Source organism: Lepidothrix coronata, unplaced genomic scaffold (genome assembly GCF_001604755.1).
Source record: "Lepidothrix coronata isolate B3197 unplaced genomic scaffold, Lepidothrix_coronata-1.0 Scaffold1, whole genome shotgun sequence".
In the NCBI taxonomy this organism is placed as follows: domain Eukaryota; kingdom Metazoa; phylum Chordata; class Aves; order Passeriformes; family Pipridae; genus Lepidothrix; species Lepidothrix coronata.
The window spans coordinates 15906868-15919385 of NW_016690181.1; the positions used below are offsets into that span (position 1 = coordinate 15906868).

At 36.6% G+C, this 12518-nt stretch overlaps 1 protein-coding gene across 1 annotated transcript in view; it reads right to left on the reverse strand.

Moving 5' to 3' along the window:
- Nucleotides 1-12518, reverse strand: part of PDE3B (phosphodiesterase 3B) — an 87796-nt gene that overhangs the window by 17321 nt on the left and 57957 nt on the right. The window contains exons 2-4 of the mRNA XM_017810986.1: nt 5620-5670; nt 5209-5454; nt 1495-1637 (exon numbers count right to left, since the gene is read on the reverse strand). Coding sequence (XP_017666475.1) covers nt 1495-1637; nt 5209-5454; nt 5620-5670 — 440 coding nt within the window. The remainder of the gene's footprint in view (nt 1-1494; nt 1638-5208; nt 5455-5619; nt 5671-12518) is intronic.

Sequence of the window (12518 nt, forward strand, 5' to 3'; positions counted from 1 at the left end):
TTTAGTGTAGGAACACTACATATTAGGGAAGGTTAGTTCATCTTGAGCTAGTGTTTGAATGAGAAGCCAAATCAAGAATTCACATACAAATAAAAGAGTAGATATCAAGATTTGCTTTTAAGTACTGTCTGGATGGGTAAAAAAAATTGTGAAACATTAAATCAAATTTTGCAGCAATATTAATTTATAGTACCACTATGTAATATATTTTTCAATTCAGCAAGAATTCAGTTCAAAGCAGTCAGCTGTTATTTTTCTGATAATTTAAGCATCTGAGTCAATGGGACAAAGTGCTCCAGGAATGCAGGAATGGCAGGACTGCCTCTTGGCAGCAGGAACAGCTATGCCAATGCATCTATTTCATCTAACCTTATCAATAAACACCCATGGGGGTTTGGGAGATGATTATGTGTTAGAAGTTAAAGGGAACCTGATAAGAACAATTGTTGGAAGGTGCAAAGAGACAGGGACAGAGCAAGTGTTGGCAAGAACTCTGGAGGGCAGGACACCAACCATAAAACTGAACATGTCTTCTAGGTGAGGGTGTTTTCCATATTGCTACTTTTAATCAGGTGGGCTTAAGCATATTTTATTAAAGTGGAAAAAGACATTGCAAAGGCCAAATTATTTAAATGGTTTACTTCAAAATTAAATATAATACTCTTGGATGCATGTATCTAAACTTTCATCCACCATTAATAATTATCAATTATCAGCATAACTTATATTTGCTTTTTTAAAAATGCATCTATTATACTTTATTTATGACCAAAGAAAAAAACCCAAACAAACTAAAAAAGAATCGAACAAAAAAAGCAAAACTACACACATTTTTACAGATTTCAGGAGCAAAGGCACACCCATTTACACATTTAAATAAAATTAAACGTGTGAATTTTCACTCATATACAACATTAAACAAACAAAAAAAATCATTTATTTTAATCCTAATTCAAAATGTTATCTTAATTCTGAAAATAAAATTTTATTTGCACTGTATTAACTAACAAGCAGAGAAGATATGACTACCTTAATTTACCTTACCACTTGCTTGATGGCTGCAGGAATAATAAATGTTGCAACACACAGAACAGTGACTACGAAACACAGGAAAGTTGTATCACCTTTTTAATTATATATGGGTATGTGGAAGTTGGAGAGTGACACATATTTTAAATAAAAAGAAGGAGGAAGTCAGTACAAGTTTAGAGACTAAACCAGTTTGTTTTGCAATCATGTATGTTCGGCTTTTTTTTTTTTTGTTTCCTACTTAAACTGTTATGCAGGCCTACTTGTAATGACAGAGCACGCCACTTAACCTCAGAATGACCTGATTTCTACTCAAGATCAGAGCTACAAAGCACAGTATATAATTAACTTTTCAAGTTTATACTGGCAGAATTTGGAGCCTTAATTAACAAGATTTTACATCAAATACTTCTGCTGCCAAGTTCCAACATTATTATTGCCCTTAAAATGTCATTCAGTGCCTACCTTGATGTGCTATATTCCTGATGAGATCTCTTGCTGTTACTTCGTTCCCATCTGGAAGATGCTGATTCTATAGGTGACATGCCAGAAACTCCTGAAGATCGTCTCAGCTGTGGGGTTGGCAGGCTACTCCTGCTATTTAATCCCTGTTGAGTAATTTAACCACAGTTAAAATCTATGTAATTAAAAACAGATGTTAAATTTTATTTACAGTTTGTAAGGGCTATTTATTGTTACTTTTTACAGTGAAACAGTAAATATGGTATCTTACATTCACTCTTACTGCTTAAGAAAATAGAAAAGATGCCATCTAATTATTTTATTAAGAATAATTACTTTTCATATCTCTTTTTTCTTTCCCCAAATTAATATAGGTAGTGATAGTAATTTGCTGTAGGATTATGGATTCTTTTTCTACAACCACAAAGCTCTCCAGCTCTCAGGGTAGTCTGAGATTTTGATAACTCAGAATGCTGAATATTGAACAGTGCAAGTACTGTGGAACTTGTGGAAAGGGTGATGTAGAATTCACAGGGTCAGTTCTGATTCATCAAGGATCCCTCTCTACTTCCATAGCAGTCTCACAGCATTCGGGAAGCTTCCAAGGCACCTCACCACTCCCAGCCTGGAAGCTGCATTAGTTTAGGCACGCTGCAGCTCAAACATTGGGCATCACCATTTTACTTGAACAAAAAGCCCTCTGCAAAGAGGGGCAGTGGCACTCAAACAGTCCTGTGTGGAAATAGCTCAGGACTTATTACCTCTGCCTTACTGAAATACCCCTGAGAAGTATATCTGTTTTTAAATAGCAACTAGTAGAACCTAACTAATGGAAAGGATAGGATCTCTGAACTGAAACTGGAAATGAGGGATGGCATACCTGTATCCATTGCACAGAGAGCCTATACACTATGTTAAAAAAAAAAATTTAAAAATATATGTATATATCTCACTGCATTAAGTCTACAATGCATTTGATAACTCATGCCTAGATCTGACCATTAAGCAGAGGGAGGGAAGGACGGGCAGGGGAGAGAAGGATGGGCAGAGGAGAGACTCTTCTGCATAATAATGATGTGTGTAATTAGATCCTGCAAAGTAAAAAAGATGTCAGGAAAAAATTGTTTAAAACAAAAATCCAAGGCAATATTTGCAGTGTTGAGCGAGGTCAGCAGGTTTGTGTAAGGATAGGTGAACTTTGCATAGTAACACTTCGAAGTCTGTCAGAAATAATGACTTTGCAATTTTAACCTTCATCAGAGATCATATGTGACTCACAAAGTTATTGCATATTTAAATTTAAAAAAAAAAAAAGGTGAAACTGTGTCAAAACAAAGTAGTACAGTTTCTTACCCTGAAAAATCAGACTGCTTTGAGTCCTTGATGCAGGATATGCCTTGACTCTGTTTGCTTTGCTGCAAAAGTGCAGTCAGAGCCAGAAAGGTGGAAATGCACAGGCAGAATAGGACCACCACATCATCCACAGAAACCTGCAGCAGTGCTTAACCAGCCCCACCAGAAAGGGAACCAGAGGAGCTTGCCATCACACAGGAAAGTGCTCTCAGGTTGGAATGGATCTCTCTGCCAGTGGACCACAATGCAACCTGTGTGCTCTATGCTATTTGGAGAGCACAGATGAAAATCCCCAACACTGGAGGAGAAAGGTCCACTCCCAAGTGCGCATGTTAGCACAATATGGAAAGAAGGCCAGAGCACCTGTGCTTACTTTTTCCTCTTCCTGGTTACTCTGAGAATGAAGGAACACTGGGGATATGGCAAACATCCAGAACTTCCCCTACTAGTTACAGAAGCACAGAATAAACAAAACACGGGTAGCAAAGGACTAAGGAATTCCAGATCCTTCTATCCTAGGAAAGTCGCTGGTAGTCACTATACAAAGGGGAAAAATTGCTCTGGAAATAAAACTGACACCATGCTAGAAATCAAAGTTATTATGAAAGGACTTTTGGTTACCAGCAACAACAAGAACCATAGAATCATAGAATGACTTTGATTAGGAAGGGACCTTGAAGATCATTTAGTTCCAATCCCCATGGACAGAGATGTCTTTCACTAGACCAGGGTGCTCAGAGCCCCATCCAGCCTGGCTTTGAACACTCCCAGGGATGGGGCATCCACAACTTCAGTAGGGCTGTTATTATAACTGAATGCCCTTTGGAAGCCAATCAGGGAAGAGAAATAAAAATGTACATAATCCTCAGCAAAAAAAACAACTCATTTGAAATCTGGAAGAGATTTTCCATATTCCAAATCAGAAAGAGAGAATGGGAATCTCTCAGCATAGTCTGAAAGGTACCATTTCTAAGAAATACTCTCTCATTATTTTCTTTGATGTGTCATAATCTGGAGTTTGTGCTCACTTGGTTTTTGAAAGAAAGAGAAATCTTGTTCTTTCAGTAATATACATAGGGGGAGATCTTTTGGCTTATCCTTAAGTCAAACAATCATTAAAACAGTGGTAAGCACTGTTTTATCCATCATGTAAATTTCTGTACAGAAACCTCCCCAAACTTAAAGAAAAAGTTACTTTTAGGAAAGAGGAAAAGAAAGTAGCTGTGAAAAACCAGAGTCTTCCAATTTCACATACTCTTCATAACCACTCTTCAGCAAGGAATAGTTTTCATTTCAAACAATTCTGACTAGCTGCATAGAAATCTTAAAAATTAAAAGATATACTAATCCTTAGTAGTTTTTAAAGAAATACACAAGAAAAAACATGATGAATGACTTTGATCCCAACCCAGCTGATTTCTGCAGATATCCATGTGATATTCCAAGGAATTTCTTACTGCAATGGTTCTGCAGGATCTTCCAAAGAACAACTCGTAGACAGTGAGTTTTCCCCTCCCAGAAATATGGATCCCAACAGACATTTCACAGGCAGGCTGAATCTGGCTCAAGGCAGTTTGTCTGGCTCCAAAGTACTAAGCCAACAAATTGATCAATTTGGGCCCAGCTGCCCACTTCCTGGAAATATAAACAACTACAGGGCAAGGATGTCCCAGACCAGCCTCCACAATAAACAGCCTCAAGCTGCCAATACGGGGTTACCCTAGAATTATTAGCTCTGGTGCCCTGCAGCTGAGTTTCTATATTTTAATGTTTTTCCACCACATTCTTTAACACATCATATAGTAACTACATTCTTGCTTTCACTTATTTACCCTAGATAATGGAGAAGTGACAGCAGATTTAAACACTGGTCTCATAATGTGATTTGCTGCACAGAAAGAAGTAATATTTTTCCTTTTACATGGCTGATTTGCTTCTGTCTAATGGCTAGTTTGCTTTCCACGAGAGTAAATTTCTTGGGGTAAAAAGGTCAGTGAAAAAGCTGCAGCGACAGTAATTGTTAGGTAAAGAATGTTGGAGAATCAAGAACAGCCCTGTTTGTTCCATACCATGAGAATATAACATCTTCAGTTTATATTTGCTGTTATTTTGAGGAATTATGTGTTCAGGGTGCACACCAGTGCTTTTTTTATCTGTCTGTCCACCAACCACTTGAATTTGCATTTTGGTACCTGTCACATTACATTCAATGTGTTCTCACAGCTACTCTCTTTTGACCTTAAGGTACCACAGGTACTCTGTAAAGAAGCTACTATGCAAACAGGAGCATTCTTTCCTGATGAATTTTCCCTTTTTTTTTTTTAATTGCAACACACACATGAATGAAAATTAAAATCGTTTGACCTTGAGCAGTTTTCGATCTTTTTCAGCAGGATCCTCTATTTCAGGACAGGGGAAGAAACCAGGAAATGGTGTGAATGGACTAGCCTTTGGCCTGCATGTGCCTGAGAAAGCACCAATCAGACTATTAATGCTTCGAAGGGAAGAAATCACATGTGGTGGAAGAGATGGATCAGCCAGGAGGTCTGTCAGCATGTTCCGAGCCTCATTTAGCACTGAAAGATCAACTCCATTTCCACTGCCAGCATTCTGGAATAGAGGGAAATGTTGCAAATTCTTAACATGTCAAAACTTTTCACGGTATTCTCTGTTTTAAACAAGTCTCTTATCCATTGTAATTTGAAAAATAATTTGAAAAATAAATTGGAAAAAAAATCAATGCAATATTATTAATTAAATGCATAATATACTGACCTGGTAATAGGGCTTGTACCAATGCTTCAAATCCCAATCCCAAAGTATCATCTGCAAAGACAAAAAAAAAAAAGAGCAATAGGTGATATGCTAATATTGAAAAATAGCAATGACACAACTTGATTATGTGATGTAATGAAAAATGTTTCTCCCCTCATGTTTTTGTATGTAACTTGGGCCATTTTCTTAGCTAATGTCACCCAACAAAAGCCCTGTAGAAGAGTCTGAAGAAATTGCATGCAACAGAGATATCTTGATGACAGAGTAATTATGTGGCCTTATTTTAATATTTCTGGACTGTTTCTAAATCTTTTAACATGTACACTAAATTAGGTGATGACAGTACTTTCCTACATCTATTCACCTCAGCCTACAAAATCAAATCTAGCCTAAAACCTGCAATATATTTTTTCTTTCCAGAACCATTCGAACAGTAGCAATTTTTGTAAATACCGTGCAGAAAGCATTACATCAAATCATTCACTTTTTAAAAAGGCAAAAAGCTCCCCAGTACCTCAGGTTAAAAACTGGTAATTTCAAAAGCATTTTCTTGCAGGAGGTTTCGTTAGGTTTTGCTTGAACATGGTTACAAAGCTCCGTGTTCTGAATAACCTCACAAAACCCACCAAACCCGCAAAAGAACGTCAGCAACACGATCTGAAGATACTATCAGCTTCAAGTACGTCAACAGCACTCACTTAATTTGTCTTCTATACTGACAAAAAATGAAAACAACATACAAGAAATGAAAGTCAGATGTCTGTTTTGTTTCAGAAGGTTTCAGCCTTCGTGACTTCTTGACAGGTTCTAATTATTCTCTGATGAATTAACCTGTTTGCACAACATGCATTCACAAATTAAACAAATACAAAGATAACCCTTTTTGTCCTTTTTTTCGTAGTTACAGAGCACAAATAAAATGCCAATACCCCACTTGGCAGTTCGTATTCTGCAGTCCTGGATACTTTTCTGCCTTTTTTTTTTTTTTTTTATAGGTGAGAACTATGTATGTTCTTGTTCTTCTGAGACTAATAGCTCTTTCATGGAGAAAACACAATGTTCCAGTCTGGCACTTGTCCAGCAGAAGGTACAGAAAGTGTCAATTGAAAAAACACAGGTGGACGTGTCAGCATTGCCTAGGCAAGGGCGGTACTTAAAGGCCCTTTTTCTCTTCAGTTATCTTCACTGAGATACCACTAAACCGTGTTTAAAGTCAATAGTTTTGACATCCACTTGCTATGAAAACTGAAGAGATCTATCATTAAGCATGTGCTTGAACTGGGAGTAAGTTATGCTCTATTAGAAATTCACGCTGGTTAAAGTAAGTAGATCAAAATAAGAATTAAGAATTTAAGTATTTGAAGTGTTTAAGTGATTAATCTAGCTTCTATGTCTCTTTTTTTTCTTTTTTTTATGAGACGACTGTTAGTCTGTCACTGACAAGCATTAAGGTAATAACCAACATTATCTGGCAATACCCATTTTCCCACAACACATTTGGTTTTAGCAACATCTTCATTCTGAGGTTTCTCTTTCTAGATTGACATTTATTTACTGCATTGGACATCAGTAAATCTTTTGCTTTCATTCTGCTCTCCTAAGCTCGCACACAGAGACTGTATTAATCTGCTTCATTAACTTTTGACTCAATCAGCAACAAAGATCAGCTGTCCACATGAGTTTTGTTAGTTATATTAGTAACCTTTGATACTAATGGTCCACAAAGTTGCGTCAGCTTGCCCGCAATCTTGCAACCTCCTTTAGGGGACAGAACACAGGTTTCCCTCTTCTAATATTTTATTTTTCTTTTAAATGTATGGTGTGTTAGCTAATTTTATTAATTTAATGTAAATGAGCTCTTAACAAAAAGAGCCCCTCTTGCTCCAGGATATTTCTGTACCAAAACTTTAGCTACAACTACTTTTAGTCCTTTATTCACCCTTTAAGCCACTGGGAGCTTTTGTGTACAGGTATGTGTACACACACACATGCTCACATAAGCTATAATTGCAGGGGTCAATCTTCTTGACTAAAAAGGTTCAAAACCTTCCTTTTGACTTTAGACCTGCTATAGTAAAGAAATAGCCTCAAAGTCACAGAAGCAGAACTTATTCAGTGGAAAGCATTACTGCTCTGTCTTGTGTCCCATGCTCACACAGTATACAGAAGGCAAAATAATCTTCCAATCTGCTTCCAATGCAAAAAATGGTTTGATATTTTAGATGTCAGGGCACCGTTTTATTCACAAGTTTATTTAGATGAAAAATTTCACTGCTTGGATTCATCACTGAAAATTTTTTGTTGTCAATTAAACCAGAAGTTTTAAGCTTTACCACTGATAACAATTTTATAGCAAAGGCAGCAAAACAATTTTGAAGTAAACAGAAGTTTACCTGTACTTTCCTAACAACTTTTTCTTTAATTCAATATACACCACCATTAATTAGAATTCATATCTTCTGAGAGAAGACAGGTGTAGTATATTAACACAGCTAGCAGGCTGCCACAGTCTGTCAAATTTTCAGGGCTCATTCCACGTGCCACACATCAAAGTAATTAAAATGAGATGATGAAAATTTGAGGCAAAAAGTAGCAATCTTTTCCACTAAGCACGGAGGGAAAAAAATGCAGATTGCCAAACAAGGAATATTTTTCCAGGGTAATTGCAACTTGGTACATCTCTACACCAAGCAAACCCTCATAGGTTACTAGTGAAAGGGGTTTTACCTTTCCTTAGGTGCTCACAATGCTCCACAAGATGGCACTCAAATCCAGAAAGCCTCCCCCACAAAAACAATTTGGGGAGAAAGGAACAGAAATCAGCAGCATATTCCTTAACAGACCTTCTGCAGAACTGACGTGGTTAGAAGGACAAGGAGAGTGAAAGTTTTAAAGGTTAACAGCTGATAAATTCTACTTCCAGGCAAAAAAAAAAATTCTCTGTTTAAAGAATTTACTCCTTACCACTAAAAGAATTGTGGTTCATCTCTCACTACCCACCTACCTTAGTTTAATTAGCCTAACTCCATGCCTTGAAAGCTAAATTTGGAATACTAAACAAGCAGTATTTCTGGCATTATTTTTTGTTGAGAGTTAGACAGTCAAAGCTTTAATCACTGTGGCTCATCAAAAGTTACAAAGTATTCCCAGTGTTGCGTTGATCTTACAATAGAAGTAAAAATTATATCGTTTATTTTGACTTAATGTGAACAGACCAAGAGACCTTAAATTAGGTCTTAGGCAGAGCCTCAGCAATTTTTGATTTTGCAACATGAGACTTGTTGCAGAAAGATCTGTACTCTGTAATACTAAGATTTTGTAATCCATTGCACATAACGTTCTTCCTCACCTCCTCCATCAAGAAACACCTTATCTAGGACTGACTTGAGTCACAAAACTTCCAAGCTGCAACTTATACCTCTGCTTAGTAACTCACACACTTCAGCTTTCAGCGTCCATTGTCACTGGATCACATCACAGCGACTGAATGTTTGGGAGCTCCTCTGAAAATGAAACTGCTCTGGGCTCTGATAGTGCAGATGAACTGAAAGGTGAGAAATGCATAGCCCCCCCCCCCGAACCATCTATGCCAAATTACCAGTCATCTTGGAGGAGTTCTCATATCAGCCTGACTCTAAACCCAGAGTCTTTCCCTTTCATCCGAAGAGCAATGAACACACTGCCCTGGTTTTATACACTTGCCTGTCAAGCTGATAAGGATTTCGAAGAATAGCTAATAAAAAAACCAAACCAAAAAAACCACACGTGCCTTGGTCAATTATAATAATTGCATCTATTTAACATCTGAAATAAATTTCAACATGGCTTAACGAAGACAAGCCAGCTCACAAAGTACAAGTGACCTTTTCCGATCTGGCTGCCATCAGTCATCAATGTCAAAATGAAACATGTCACTCAAGACAGGCCAAGAGTGTCAACAGAAGGAATTTGCATCACTGAAAACTCGTTTTTTTAAAGGCTAAAAAAGTTGCTAAAGCTCAACAAATTCTCCACAAAGTTGCTGTTCCAAAGAATGAACACTGTATTCAGTGCTATAGGTGTTTAGTCAAATCTCAGGAGTTTTAAATATGTATCTCTAAGTGGATATTTGCAGGAAAACTGACAGTAGGCATCAGATACTGCCCTTGGCTTATGTTTTCTCAAACAATAAAAACAACATTTCCAAATATTGCAGATGAATTGCCATGTTATTTGAACACAAGAATATCAACCAAACCCTTACCAAAACTTAAGGATGGCACTTTTGCAAAGCACATGGTAACAACATCAGAAACACGTTGAAAAAGCACACAAGGTAACAGTAATAGAGGCCTTCCCTAATACAGCTTATAGCTCTAACAGGAACAGGAACAAAGTAACGTTAATTTTTACAAAGAAAAAGGGAATAAGTGCTCCTCTGAGAAGTTTATAGTCTAAGTAAACTAAAAACAGATGAGAAATGAAAGAAGACAGTCAATGAAAACCAGCAGGGCTTCAGAGGTTTTTGTTTTGTTTTTAATTATTTTTCTATAGAAAAAGTTATCTTTCCTATCACAGCACAGCCAGTGTTTCCAGGGCCTGCAATAGAAGTGTCTTTCAGAAGAGAGTTGATGCCATGGAGGGTGGAGTTCTTTCAGATCTTCTTTATATGAATACCATGACTCCATTTGGCTAAAGACATGCCTTAGGAATATTTTCAACTTCTAAAGGCTTAAGCATGATAAAAGAGTGTGGATTTCACTTTTCTCAAATTAAAACCCACTAAAATTACTAGAAAAATGCACTAGGCATTTTTAAACTTTTTTTTTTTAATTTTAATGCTGAACTCAAACTGTGTTTGGCTAGATAATTGTGGAAATATGTTTTCAGGATATTTTAACTTATAAAATACAAAATCATATCAGCTTAGTTACTCAAGAATTATTTGTGTTGTGCAAACTTATACTAAGGACAGTGCTCACGCTTACACAGAGATTTAAAATACACAGCTACAAAAAAAGATGTTTCAGAGCCTAAAAAATCTAAAAATCAATCTTAAAAGTCAAATATAACTAATACACGCACACTGTCTAAGGCTACACACAATATTAAGATTTGTTGCATTGGTGTATGATTGCCTAAACCTAAACCAGGATTTAGTTTCACTGACGATACTTTTCAGGAGATTCAATGTGTGCTTTAATGCTTGTTAAGGAAATAAAACTTGTCCTATTCGAGAATACCCATTACATTCCATGCTCCAAAACTTTAATGGAGAAAAATGAGCACAAAATTGAGTTTCTACTTCTGACTGAGTCTTTCATTGATCAAATATAAAGGATTCCTAGTTGCTAGTAGCATCTGTTTGACACCATTAGGCATTAGCTCCGTAAATAAGTATTTCCATAGCAACCAAGCATAGAATTAACTAAACAATGAAACCAACACCATAGCAACTTGATTCAGAAATCAACTCTGTGCAAATTCACCTCATTCAAAAGCAAAATTCTACAACTAAATGAGAAATTAATTTATTGTAAAGTATGAAAAAGGTTACATTACATATCCATTTCTTTTCATGACTGCCTTTCAAACAAGACTAATGCTCGATTCATTGCTTTTATTTCTAGATTAGTCTTGTGTAACAGCTTACAAGCAATTAGCGTTTTTAATCCATGTAATTTAATGACCCCAAAAACCAAACACTGCGCTATACAACCTAGATTCTTAGGGGTTTTATTAATTTATTAGGGTTTTTTCCCCTCTCTCTGTAGGAAAGGTAGCTGTTGAAAAACAGTATGTTGTTAAGTAGTTAAGTTGTATTCGGTGCTAACTAAAGGTGATGCAACCAAAGAATGACTCTCAAAGTAGAGGCAGCATTATTTAGATAACACAGACAACGTTCTGTTGTGAAATCTTGCAGGCCAAAACAGCAGCCACTTCAGTGGATTATTGTAATAAAGACAAAATACAGCACTCACTATGATACTCCAGGCATTTAGAATCATGATGGTATTTCTCCACTCACTAAACCTTCCCACGAAAATAAATGGGACAGGAAAAAAACTAGGATATTTTTGGAATCCTAATACTTATCACTTCCTGACTCTATATACAATTTATTTATCCAAGGTTGCAAAATGGCCAATAGGTTGTGAAGTCTGCAGATAGCCACAATCTTTGAATAGAAACTGTGTGTGCTTTCCTGCTTCTGAGGTTTGGATACACGTACTGACGGAAACAGTCACATCCCCTGTCCAACGACTCAGCTGTGGACTCTACTGCACTATGTTATGAAAGGCATTGCTTTTGCTTTTTTAAGAAGTCTAAAATCTCCCTTCAACGAAAAGAGATTTGCTTCTACTTAATTGCTTTAGTTAATACTATTCTCTATATTATTCTCTATATTCTCTATATTAAACAGTACCTGCAGTACTGTTTAATAGGCTGGACACATAAGAACAACACTGGAACACGCAGGTGTCTGGCCATTGTAATGTTTTCACCAAACCTCGCAGCATTCTGATCTTCCCTGTAAATACAAATCTTTCACAAGATATGCACCTAAGTAAACTTTAACAAGTGACTTTAGAGTCTTCACATGTTTAGTTACTATTTTCAGTAACTTTGCCCTCAGCACAGATATAAAAACAGAACAAAAATGCTCTGCTGTATGCTGAAGTTTCAAATAGGCCTTCGTCAGGCCTATTCTTAAAGCTGACACTACTCCCTGAAAGCAGAAAAGATTTTGGTTTTTGTTTGGTTGGGGTTTTGTTTCTTTTTTTATATGTTTGTTTCATTTGCTTACTTTTAAAAAGACATGTTACTTCTGCTTTTGTACCCAGGAGTATCAGCAGGTCAGCTTCTACTTTGTCTGCTGTACAGTTTTCTTATTGCTTGATATTTGATCTGATGTGGTT